This window comes from Papilio machaon, chromosome 11 (genome assembly GCF_912999745.1).
Source record: "Papilio machaon chromosome 11, ilPapMach1.1, whole genome shotgun sequence".
In the NCBI taxonomy this organism is placed as follows: Eukaryota; Metazoa; Arthropoda; class Insecta; order Lepidoptera; family Papilionidae; genus Papilio; species Papilio machaon.
In genome coordinates, this window is record NC_059996.1 from 2,855,907 (window position 1) to 2,869,900 (window position 13,994).

At 37.1% G+C, this 13,994-nt stretch overlaps 1 protein-coding gene across 1 annotated transcript; it reads right to left on the bottom strand.

Moving 5' to 3' along the window:
- Window positions 1-1,202: 1,202 nt before the first annotated feature.
- Window positions 1,203-6,254, bottom strand: LOC106717302. The gene is made up of 3 exons (XM_014511133.2): window positions 3,302-6,254; window positions 2,711-3,031; window positions 1,203-1,885 (listed from the first exon to the last, which is right to left on the bottom strand). Exons 1-3 carry the CDS (start codon window positions 6,252-6,254, stop codon window positions 1,203-1,205), a joined length of 3,957 nt encoding a protein of 1,318 aa, XP_014366619.2.
- Window positions 6,255-13,994: the final 7,740 nt, after the last annotated feature.

The window sequence follows — 13,994 nt, forward strand, 5'->3', positions numbered from 1 at the left end:
AATTTAAAACAGTAAACAAAATTTAAAGAATCGAAACGTTTTTTGGTAGCCTATATGTAAGACATCCATTACATATCTTGTGCGCTTGGGGAAAAAGTTATTTAAAAATAAAATCCTTAGTAATATTATAAATGCGAAAGCATTCGATTCCCAGAGAAAATCTATTAAACTCACCTGTTTCTTCATGTTCGTTGATAGTTATTGGGTTCTAGCATTTTGTAACTTCGCATGTTCTAGAAACGATAACGCGTAACATGTCGTATTTAGCTTATAATTTAAACATTTTATTTGTTTATCTTCTCTACAGCAGAGTATAAGGTATAATAAGCTTTGCTGTTGGATATCAAGACTACCTATAAAATAAATTAAAATATATCTATTGTATATACAAAAGTTTAATACTAGATCAACGTTTGAGAAAATTATGCCTATTTATTGATATAGTACGTGCCTATATATGAGTATTTATCAATTTTTTTCATGAGGTTAAGGATGTTGGGTTTAGTTTGCAGCAAATCATATTGAACACGAGTTTAGTAAGAGCGGCGTTTGCAGTTTACAAAGGTATTCAGTAGTGTTGATTGCACGCGAGTATCGACAGCGGTCGGCCGTGTATCGCTCGATACTATCCGTACTATTGTTAATCCGGTAATTTGAATTTATTGCAGCGTGAATAAATGGTGCGTTGTCGGGCTATCGACCAACTCATCGACGCAGCTTTGTACGTCCGGCTTTAGGTAGGTATCTTAGATTCGGCAGAATTTAATAGGACTATGTATAATGTCTACTACGTAGACGCCCAAGTTTCTAACTCATATGTCATAAATCGCATCAAAGATCGGTCTTTTTGTGGACCGATCCAGTAAGAAACTTAGATGATGTCATCTTACGATCTTTGTTAATAACTACACTTTTAACTTAAAAATTTATTGAAATAAACAGCGAGCGAACAATTTTGCTTAATCACTAACGTCAAATCTAATTTTTTTTTATCCACCCTCATTTTACTTTTATTAATAAAAACGGGTTGTTAAGTCAATGTTGCTAGTTAAATGAATTTAACCAGATTTGAAGATTTTTACATTAAACATGCCGCGGCCCAAGGACTATATGGGTCCTTTAACCGTGGGAGATACAAACATTTGAACTTTAACTTAAATAGAGTGAGAATTTACAACACAAGACTATAAACTATAACTTAACTAAGGCTCTGAAGCAGCTAGAGGCAGAGGGCACAGTTTGGTAACTGGTCTCTTAAACACACGATCCTTAAATTGTAAGGAGACTACACGCGTTACACCGTCTGCTCCCGGGTGCTTCGCCACAATTCGTCCCAAAAGCCATTTACCTGGAGGTAAACGATCATCTTTCACTAGGACAACCGTACCAACATTTATGTCGGGGTGATTCTGGGACCATTTGTATCGATGTTGCAACATAGTAAGATACTCAGATTGCCAACGTCGCCACAGACTTTGTACCATACGTTGCACCTTTTGCCATCGGTCTAAATAGTCAGGTCGAGCATCCACGAAACTTTCTTCAGGGATAGTAACAGGAGCTTCGCCAATCAAAAAATGACCAGGAGTCAACGGGAGTTCATCAACGGCAGAACTAATCAACGTAAGAGGCCGAGAGTTAACACAAGCCTCGACCTGTGTGATCAGAGTGCAAAACTCTTCGAATGTTAAGCGGGATTCGCCTATGATGCGTTTCAGATGTCCTTTTACGGACTTAACCCCTGCCTCCCACAGTCCTCCAAAGTGAGGGGCACCAGGAGGAATAAAATGCCATGTTGTGCTGTCGTTAGCTAACAGTTGGGCAATTTCGTCAACGACAGTTGATTTGCTGTTTTTGAACGCGAGGTCTAATTCTTTGGACGCGCCTATGAAATTAGTCCCACAATCACTCCAGATGTCTTTACAATGCCCACGTCGGGAAGTAAAACGTTTGAAAGCTGCTAAAAACGCAGCACTGGATAGTGAACTAACCAGCTCAAGGTGAATGGCCTTGGTAACCATACACAAAAAAACACCTATGTAAGCTTTACAAGTTTTGGTGCATCTACCAGAGTACAGTTTCAGAGTAAATGGACCACAAAAGTCTACGCCGCTGGTCAAAAACGGGCGTGACGGATTGACTCTGCACTGTGGTAAATTACCCATTAATGGAGTCATAGGTCGTGCAGTTTGGGTAAAACAAGGTTTACATAATCTTAAAATCTTTTTTACCAAGTTTTTTGCGCGGAGAATCCAATATTTTTGGTGAATAACATTTAATGTGAGCGAATTTCCGCCATGTAGAGTTCTTAAATGAGCATCAATTACAATCAACTTTGTTAAGTTACATTTGTGGTGTAAGATTATAGGAGACTTCATATCAGGTGGTATTTGAGCATTTACAAGTCGTCCACCGACTCTAATAATTTTTTCATTGTCTAGGATCGGATTCAAAGGTAAAAGATTACTATTTTTTGGGATAGGTTTGCTTTGTGATAACAATACTATTTCACTTTCAAAGTAAACAGACTGTGACATTCGAATGCAAGTTTTTAATGCATTTTTTATTTCGTCAGTAGTGAGATATGTCAGTTTTATGTTATCAGTCCTTTTGAGAACCTTATCTTTACATAGCCGAAAAAATCGAAAGCAATAGGCTGTCACACGTATAAGTCTAAGTAGATTTGAGTATCTATTAAGGTACATGGTACATGCATTGGGATCAGAGGTGCATAAGTAACTGACTTTTGCTCTCGGTTTTGCTTCGACTGTGGTTTCAGGTATATTGAAATTAGGGTAACAAATCTCAACAGACTCGCGAAGAAAGGCTGGACCTTCCCACCATAGTTTTGACTGCATCAGCTCGTCAGGACTGATACCGCGTGAGGCGCAGTCCGCGGGGTTATCCGCAGACTTAATATGATGCCATTGACTACTATTCGTAACATTCAAGATTTCGGTAGTGCGATTACCAACAAATGGCTTCCAAGTATTTGGAGTTTTACGCAACCAAGCCAAAACTATTGTGGAATCTGTCCAAGCAAATACACAATTATTATCAATATTTAGACTGGATTTGACATACATTATCAATTTAGACAACAGGACTGCCCCACAAAGTTCAAGACGTGGCAATGAGATCTGTTTAACGGGAGCGACCTTTGTTTTGGCTGCGACCAGACTTACTTTTATCTCATTGTCCGTGATGACTCTGATGTAAATAACCGCAGCGTAAGCGGCGCAAGAGGCGTCACAATAGCCGTGCAATTCAATTTTTACATTATTTGCAATCCCTAACCAACGTGGAAGCTGAATGGCCTGCATGTGTTCAAAATTAGTCAGGTACTTCTGCCATTCAGTTTTCAGGTCTTCAGGAAGTTCAGAGTCCCAGTCCAGGCCGGCTAGCCACAACTTCTGCATAAATATTTTTAAAACAACCACGCAAGGTGCTAGCCAACCCAGAGGGTCAAACGTTTTAGCTATCGCAGATAGCACACTTCGTTTTGTAACAACGTCGTTGTCACGAGGTAAGTTAACTACCAGTTCTAATATATCACTTTGTGGTTTCCAGGCTATGCCCAGAGCTTTCACCGAATCATCCATTTTAATATTCACTGAGCCTTTTAACGCTTTTTTCGAATCGGGAATCTCATTTAAAACCGTTTCACTATTGGACGACCACTTATGAAGAAGAAAACCACCACGTTTAAACAGTTCAGTTAAGCGACGTTGAAGCCGTTGAGTGTCTTCTTCTGTAGATGAGCCCGTCATCAAATCGTCCATATAGAGATCAGTTTTTAGAAGTTCAGCTTCAGGAAACTCTCCACGTTCGTCCTCTGCAAGTTGATGAAGTGTCCTGATGGCAAGATATGGAGCACATGAACTGCCATATGTGACGGTGAGTAACCGATACTCTCTGATCGGGTCTTCCGATGACTCGCGCCACAAGATTCTCTGGTAATCAGTGTCTTGCTTTGAGATAAGTATCTGTCGGTACATTTGTTGTATATCAGCTACTAGGCAGTACTTATGTTGTCTCCACCGTGTTACTAAAGCTCGTATATCTTGTTGCAGCGGGGGGCCGATGAGTAACTCATCGTTAAGTGAGTATCCGTCTACAGGTTTAGCGCTTCCGTCAAAAACTACGCGCAACTTTGTAGTGAGGCTCGAGGCACGAAGAATAGCATGATGTGGTAAGTAATAAGCTCTATTCTTCTTCTCTGTTTCAGGTACTATCTCCATGTGACCGAGTGACTCATATTGCCTCATGAACTTGCAGTATTCTTCGTGAAATTCGGGTCTTCGCTTAAACTTATTCTCCATCTGATGTAAGCGCTTCAAAGCAAGTTGTCTGGAGTTGCCTAAATTTGGAGCGTCTTCGTCCTTGAAGGGTAGGCGAACCTCATATCGACCGTCAGTGTTTCGAGTGTGAGTTTTCTTAAAATGCTCTTCACACTGCATTTCAGCTCTTGACAGAGGCTTCACGTTTGGTGAATCTTCATTGATCTCCCAAAACTGACGTAGTAACTGATCAACTTCGACTTGTGTGTGCATAACAACTACTTTGTGTGACTGATGGCCAGACTGCGTCACTTCGCCGCTAACCAGCCATCCCAATCTGGAGTTCAAAGCGACCAGAGATTCATTGCGTTTTATTATTCCGTCAAGAATAATGTGCGCATATACAACTGCACCTAGAAGCACATCGATAGATCCTGGCTTGTGAAAGTGTGGATCCGCAAGATCTGAAATCTCAGAAGAAGGCCAGGTATCTGATGGGAGCTCTTGTGATGGTAATCTTGAATTTATTCGTCTAAGGACGTACGCCTTAGCTGTGATCATGTGTGATGGATTTCTGATAGCATGAAAGTTCAACGTAACTTGTGACTTGGTTGTCAGCGGTATAGATGAGATGCCAGTAATTTTTCCGCTGATCGAAGTGCGCTCGAGATTAAGCAGTTGAGCTGCCGCTTCAGTAACAAAGTTTGATTGCGAGCACGGATCAATCAGTGCTCTCAAGACTATCGTGTCGCCGTTTCTCGACTTAACTGCAATTCGTGCGGTTGCCAATATTACTTCCTCACTGTCGCTGTCAACCTCAGTCTTGTAAACGACGGTTGATGTGGTTTGACTTGTTTCAGGTGTACTGTGTGTTGCTGCATCGTTTTCTGGCACTGATGTGGTCTTGTTAGGGTTTGTGAAGTGCAACAGAGTGTGATGTCGTCGACTACATTTTCTACAGGTGGTGCTCTGTCTACACGCATTAACGGAGTGACCCTTTACAAGGCAATTAAAACAAATGCCATTCTTCTTAATAAAATCCTGACGTTGAGGAAGATCTAATGCGGCGAATTCTTTACAATGGCAAATAAAATGGTTTTTTGAGCAATAAGTGCATTCGCTGCTTACTTCTGTGACAAATGACTTCATATTTGTGGGTTTCTGGTTTGTATAATTTTTAACTAAGTCCTTTTTCTGCGGTTGGTCTTTTTTGTGGGTAACATTTACCATCTCCATGGAACGGAAACGATTTTCTAAAAATAATGATAAACTGGTAAATGTGGGTATGTCTTGAGATGATCCAAGTGACTGTTCCCATTGTTTGTGTGTTTCTAAGTCCAATTTGGATACAACTAAATGTACGACAATTGCATCCCATGTGGAGGTATCCACGCCGAGATTATCAAGAGAATTCAAACATTCCTTCGTAGTATCTAAAATTTCCTTTAAGCTTTTAAAACATTCTGTATTCATCTTCTTTTGATTTAAAAGGCGGCTAATTATCGTAGTGACAATCATACGTTTGTTATTATATCTACTCTCAAGTGTGCTCCAAGCCTTATCGTAATTAGCCTCCGTGAGTGCAAAATGTTTTAGAAGTTGTTCAGCCTCTCCCGATAAACTCGTTTTTAAATAATGATGTTTTTCAATCGTTGTTAGATGCACGTTGTCATGTACGAGAGCCTTAAACAAATCTTTAAAACTTATCCAGTCGTTATAATTACCGGCGAACTTTGGAATCGATAAAGGATGTAATTTAGTTCTAATCGGGGTGGTCTCGCCATCATTTGTTGCTAAAAAACTCTGCGCAGTATTATTTGATTGTGGTTGACCTTGACCTTTCGAAAATTCCAATAAATAATCCTTTAATAATCCCTTAAATTCTAGATATATGTCTTCAGTTGTCTCGTATAGACTTTCGGCATTAAATTGTAACTGCTCCAGTTCAGTTTTCGTAACCGTTGATTTAATCATCTCATATTGAGTTTGATACTTAGACCAATAACTTTCTAATGTTTCTAACCGTGCTTGTAGATAGCCAAGTGTGTATCTTGATTTAGACGTCTTTTTAGTATTACTTTGTAACTTAAAAATACGTTCCGATAACGTTTTTTGTGATTCACAAAGTTGAGCCATTGTTTACGTTTATGACGCGAATTCACTACAAAATAATAATGTCCACTTTCCCGTATATACTCAAATAACGTAAAGTTAAATCACTAGTTATATATATCTGGCGAATATGCGATTATATAAATAAGCAGTTTTTAATAACCAAAGTTTTAATCACAAATGTTCATGTAATGTAATTGTATTAGTCCAAATCACTTTCTAAATATTATTATAGTCCAAGGATCATTAGTCCAAAATTAATTACACACTGTTTAAATGTCCAAGTTTGTGAAATAGTTCATAAAGGTTTTCACCGGTGCACGAAATCAAAGTATATATTTACAGTCTAATCTTACCAACTCGCAGTAATTAGCACTTAGCCTTTTACACTATTGTTTTTTACACTTATTACACTTTCACAATCCGGCTCGAAGGACCAAACATGTTAATAACTACACTTTTAACTTAAAAATTTATTGAAATAAACAGCGAGCGAACAATTTTGCTTAATCACTAACGTCAAATCTGATTTTTTTTTTATCCACCCTCATTTTACTTTTATTAATAAAAACGGGTTGTTAAGTCAATGTTGCTAGTTAAATGAATTTAACCAGATTTGAAGATTTTTACATTAAACAATCTTAATAGACATATATAGACTAGGTCGTCTTGTAGAGTTCTATAAAAGAAAGTTATTTAGTGCTTGTTTAGGAATGTAGTTATTTTACCTTAACTGTAAGTTGATGGTCGACGTAATAAGAACATTATTATAAGTCCTCGTATAACATTAAAAGTCCATTGTTTTCTTGTCAAAGACAAAAAAATTAACTTTTATCACAAGTAGTAGCGATTGAGTTTTGTTTTGATTAGTTGTTTCTGCCGCCTTCTTAGGCCTTAGTGGTGCTTTTACCTGTGCCTTTAATGTGTGGAATTTAAGCAATGTTTGACCTGACCAACGGTATATCCGCACTGACCTCTTCGCTGTGTGCGCGGGCAATCAGGAATCATTATTTACGGACAGCTATTATCACCTTGTGCTTTTGTGCTTTATTATCCGCTGCGCTCGTTATGTTGTCCAGCGACGGATAAATTATGCTATTAAGTTAGCGGATTGACAAAGTTATTTATGATATTCAAAACGCATGACCGTAAGGGGTCTTGTGAACAATTTTGAACTTGAAATTATTAAAAGAATACAAATGAAGATACAACATTAAGAGAACCATAGTATTTCAGATAGTTCAGTGTATAAATTCTAGAAAACTAATACCTAGATTTCTCATCAGTATATTTACGTTGGATGTGCAAGCGAGGAGTTGCGAGACAGCTAGCAGGACGAAGCCGTCATAAATGGATATCGTAACATCGGTGGCGGTGGCGCGTTTTGTTACGCGTCATTACGTTCGGTGTTTTACAATGGCTGCTGTAATTGACAGCTACAAATGCGGTTACAGGTAACGCGTACCGCTACACTACGAGCTACTGATAAATTTAAGCGGTGTTAAATGTTACATTTCATTTTGTAACTTCAAAATATTAGTTGCGTAATAAGATTTTTATAATTTTTTTGGACTCTCTGGTGATAAAAGTCACTTGTTACTTTTCTAAAAGTATAAACCAGTGCTAGATCACGGCGCACCTGATGTATGTGGTAATGCGTTTGATAATGCTTGGGTTGTACGCTGCGATCCATACATTAGAAACTTAGAGTTATACACTAGAGTTATATACCATACACTAGAGTTACTTTGCTGTACTCAAAATAAATTGAAATTCAAATGGTTCCCGTTACTTCTCGATTTCTAGCCATACATTTAACTAGTCTTATAAATGAGAATGTTTGGATGGATGGATATTATTTAGTTAGATACTCTTAGTATGTCCAGAACGTCTCAAGTGATGTCGATGAAATTTGCCATTGATGTAGATTCCCAAAGGGGTCGATATCGAGCACCTGGGGTCACTTGTCCAAAATAGTTTGGGGAACCCTGATGTAGATCATAGTTTAGTGCGGACGGAGTCGCGGGCGACATTTATTTTTTTTATTAACTATTGACTACATGTATCAAGTAAGTACAATATTTTTAACATACATATAACATAATAATTTGAAACAAGAGTCAACAATCAGTCAGCACTTAACAGATCGGTTTGTAAAGCAGTTTTGACAGTGGCTGGTTGTGACAGTGGTGGGTTGTCACTAGGCACATAAATAATCGCCGCAGAGTAATTGCGTATTCATTGTGGCAGTACTGAGCAGTGTTCGGCGCCTCGGGTCGCTAGCGGCTCTTTGTAGAAACAGTGGCCTGGCCGTCTACGCGCAATAAAACCACTTGTCCGATGGACATTGATAGACCAGACCCCTGTCACATGTTATGACACGACCAGTAGGCGCGTTGGTGTGCATTAATTGGCGCCAACGAATAAGATTATCTATTATATTAGTGTACGGTTAAATATTAGATTGCCTCAAACTCAAAACTTTTATTTGCCAACTAGGTAAGGTTTTAGATGATAAGAAATGTTTTCTATTATTAATTCAAGTTATAGATTTACCGTCGGTTTCTAAGACCAAAATCTTCGTTAAAACATATGTTATCTCTGTTTTGGATAATGACAAGAAGAATGATCTGTTTTGTACAGAGATTTTGGTTTCAAAACCCACGGTTAGTGATATGTAATTGTTAACTACAGTTAATAACATTGAGGAATAGCGAAAATTAGATAATTTTACGTTACCTTTTCACACAATATATGTTTCACTCTTTTACGTTTTTAGTAGTTACAAGGTTGTGGTACAAATTTTACAGTGCAGTGTAAATACATGGATCAATTCAAAAACGACACAACATTTATCCTCATTTTGTATTTTATGTTATGCTTCCATATTGGAACATTATCTGTGAGTAAGCAGAGGTTGGTTGTCAGAATATTCTAGTTCAGTTAATAGTTAATGGTATTAGATTAAAGTAACTGAGGTTAAAGGTGTAATGTGATCAAATTTATATTTAATTCAGAGTCCATTTGGGTCGGGCAGTGCTTCTGATCACCGCATTGGAACAGGACACAGCCGAGGCAGTTTATAATAAAATATAAGACGTATTACACTTTAGAAATAGCCATTATACCGATTGATGTTAATGAGGTACAAGATGGAATGACTTCTACTTGATAAGGTTAATTACAAACTTTGTGTCGGGTTCATGAAATTAGCTAGATATTTGAACTCACAAAATCAATTTGAGGAAAAAATTAAATACACTGACATTTGTGTTGTGTCTATCTTTGAGTCAATTATTAGTTAATATTATTAATATTATAAATGCGAATGTTTAGATGGATAAATGGATGTTTATTAGAAGATATCTCCGTAACGGCGTAACGGATCTCGGTGAAATTTGGCTTAGATGTAGAGCACAGTCTGGAAGAACACGTAGGCTACTAATCAGGTTTTTTTTACTCCGCGCGGACGGAGTAACCAAGGGGTGCGTGATGATAGCAATGTCAATAAATGATATTAAATGCTCATTATACTAAATAAAAGATCTACATGAGAACCCTATAATAAGTCAATAGGTTACTTCGTGGTTAATTTATAATTTATACGTATATAAATATAAGTATATTCTTTGCTATATACCATTCATCTTAAATACAACGCGACTAATTATTATCCAACACAATAAAAATATCAACATGTTCTAATGTCGATCGACAACATTTTTAACTTAAAAACGTTTCGAAATATCTACAATATGTTACTCATAGGTTAAAGGGTAAAAGGTATAAATAAATAATTAAAAATCTGTTCTGTAAATACGACACGTTGTAAACGGCCTTCACGTGTCCCATCTGATTGTAGCATGTAAATAATTATTAAATATTATCGTACGTCAGATAGGGTCGTTTAGGCGGCCGTTACCTTATCTGTGTTATTTGTCGTTAACAGCTCGGTGGAGCTAGGCGCGTTATCGGCTTGAGTTATGGCGAAGACGTCGTGGCTTCGGGGATACGCTATGGCTCTGGTTACAACAGCGGGTTGATAAGGTGGAGTCACGGCTGATGAGAGTCAGCTCCTAGATATCTATCATCAGTAGATACTACAAGAATTCTCTTTTTCTGTATTAAAAGTGTACCTACTTGGCTATTAACAGTCTAGTTGTAATTGAACTATGATATACATGAAAGTTGCGGAATCTATATCTTTGAAAGAATAGTTATAGTTTAATTGTTAATTATAAGTCGTTTTCACTTAAAATCAACATTAATTATTGCTTAAAGTTTAAAATAAAAAGTTGACAATTTCTTAGGAATCTTATCTAGTCAATGTAAGGTCTACGACCTTTGCATATCATTTTGTGTAGTTACGAAAAACATTGATAACTTAAATTGTTTAATTATTTAGAAAAGACAGGAAATTCTGAGCAGTAATTTATTTAAATGTCAAGTACTAAATGTACCTAATTTTGCTAACATCGTTAGGTTTGCGTAGACCACTGAAAAGACTATTATTACGAAGATTTTCGTCTGATAAAACTATGCCGTATAGTATCTATCCTCATAATGATAGAAACCTACTAATCTATACGGAAATAGAATATAAAATAAGTTAATAAGAACTAGCATTTGTCTAAATAAAGATTTTTTTATAGAAATCAGATTTAAAATGGAATGAGCAAATATAATCTCCATGGACAACTTCGTATCTTCGTTCTAAATTATTATTTACATTTACTGCATATGTAAAGTACACATGGTGGAGTTCGACTTAAGTTCAGTATTCCAAGCATAAATTATTTCAATTTACGATGTTCTAACTTCTAAACTAGTGTCGTAAATGTTTATTTTATGGTTAGCAAGGGTCCGGGCTAGAGCTGCACAACTCATTGAGCCAAATGTAAATTACACACATATAAAGTGGGTGAATGTCTGCACGGTGTTGCAATTTTACTGAACTGTCAACTGTCAATAAATCCGAATTGATTTTATTCAGCCGCGCCGAAGTGACAGAATAATAATTAAGTCACAGTCTTGGGCCATGCCTATTTTGTTTATTACCCAGCGTCGGATATCAATGCAATAAAATAAATCATTTTAACTGAAAGATAAGTAAGTATTTCCTTCTTTGCGCTGTTCGGACGTGAATAGTTTGTATTGAGTTTAAGATATTACAGAGTTAATTATGCGTGAGCGTGATATTTAACAAATTCAAATGATCGTGGAGCCTTGGCGTTATCTATTGAACTTTTACTTTGCAAACAAGCCAACTAACCCTTTACAACTTGGCCATACAAAATCAGCCATAAACTTAGTCATACACTATCTTTTCGTTGAACAATAGCATGAAAATCTAGACTGGCCTAGCTCGCGGTCTCCGTCGTATTCGATTTAGTTCGAGTTGATAGAATAACTTTTTGCTAGATACGTATCGATGTTAAGTATAGCGTCGCAAGCGAGGAGTTACGAATATCAGTGATGCGACAGGCAAGCAATAAGAGGCTCCACACAAGGAGGCCGCCGGCTGTCATATGCACAAAGTTATCACACGTATAGCGTTCCAGATATGGCACTCTTAGCTTAACAAATGAAGCGGTTGCATTAAAACTTGTCCGGGACATATCGAGAGGTAATTAATAGCGGTAGATAAGTTGAGAAGAGCGTCCGCGATACTTCGTGTACGTAGCGCCACCGGCGACCGGCTCCGGTCTATATTAATAACGGTCAGATATCGCCGCTCGGACCAAATGGGAAATTAAAAGGCTTATGGGATGCACACATTAGGCTGATTTGTTGCCGGCGGCGCCGCACATGAAGCTATTTGTGTGCCCTGTGGTCTGTGGTCGGCAGTGGCTGACGCGTTCGCTTGTGCACTCATATATCAACTGCTACTGCTACCGTTGTCTTGGTAACAGCTTGGTGGTTTTATGTTTATTAAGTTAGTTAGTTTTTGTATTAGGTATTCAAAACAAATAAATATTTTTATAACTTTCATTGTAAAGATATAAAAATTTATACAAATTAATTACAATTTCTCACATGCAGTATGCAGTAGCTTATTAATTGCTATTTTTTTATTTAAAAAAGTACATTTTAGCTTGGCGTATACCGGCTATAGGCCGGGGCTACGCTACTCGCTAGATCGCAAGACGGTGCTTGGAGCGAACGAGCGAGTAATCGCGCAATTTGTGCAGTCATTGTTCTAAAGTAACACCGGCCGTATATCAGCGGGCAGACGTGACCAATTGATACAAACGAGCCCGTGTCACGTCTAAATATAATATTAGGAATCTCGGCGCGAGCCAGGATATATTAATTTGGAGTGCCTGTTGCGTGATGTAGCGTGATAGGGTATGCATTCGGTACATTATCTCACAGTTTCTAACATTTTTTTGTCATTGATTTTAATTACATACCATTGATTTAATTTACGCATTATTCAATGCTACTACTGTTTGGTAAAATAAGAACATTTACGAATAAAAACTATTCAATGATCAATGTGATATAATCTTCGTATCAGAATGAAACGGTAGATAGTTTTCGTATAGAACAAAATCGTCTTTTTAACATTTTTATGTAACATTTGAAGGAGTTATCGAAGTTCAATTATTTACACATTCAGACACAATTATTAAATGTCACTTAAATTTTATCGCCTGTTATCTATTCGTCGTACTCAACAAGTTTTCCCGAATTTACAGTAAGTAAAACCCTCACTTTCCATTCTTTAGTAAAGAACTTTCCATTAGCTCATTTAACCGTGATCGTTAATTGTAACATAATATAGTTACAATTTTGATATCTTATTCAGTATTTCAAAGGTAACGTCTAAAAGATTAAGCATATTTTATAGTTGGTGGAACCCTTGTTCTTTTGAAAATAAGATTAAATGACGATTTATGAATGAGGTCAGCATGTTGACTGAGGTCGCCTTAGGGTTCCTGCATACTACAGTAGTTTTTTATTACAGAAAAAAAAAACAAGAAATGTTAGTAAATAATTAAAGAAGTTGATTTTACTAAATTAAAGTAGGTAAGCATGATTTTTGTTAAGAAATATTATTTCATTAATTTCTAAGAACACTGTAGGTTCAACAAATTTTACCTAGATATCGAATCAGCAGTAATTTTTGGACATAAGTTTAACATACAAATCTATGATATCTAAATAAAAATAGAAAGTGACGGTGTGTAGGTAGCCTTAAAGAGTTGGGTCTGGGGGCACGCGCCGGCCACGCGTCGCGCTGAACACGCGGCTTCATTTCCTCTCCGCGACTGCCGACTGCCTACCGCCGGCTGCACATTCGACACACTATCATTGCATGTACTACTTACCCGATGTAAACCGTGAAATCTTAAAAGAGCCACTAAGCTAATGCTTTACCTTTCAAAACAACGCGTCAATGCCACGTTATCTCACACAATTTTATACTTTACAAGTATCAAATTGTATAATAAAGCTATAACCGTTATTAACTAATTCTTATATTTATCGGTATATTTATAACGTAATCGCCGCTTATTTCCTTACAAATCTGTGATAAATAAACATTTCTAAAACTAATATTCATCATTAAAGTTATAAAGTAGAACGACCGTTGAT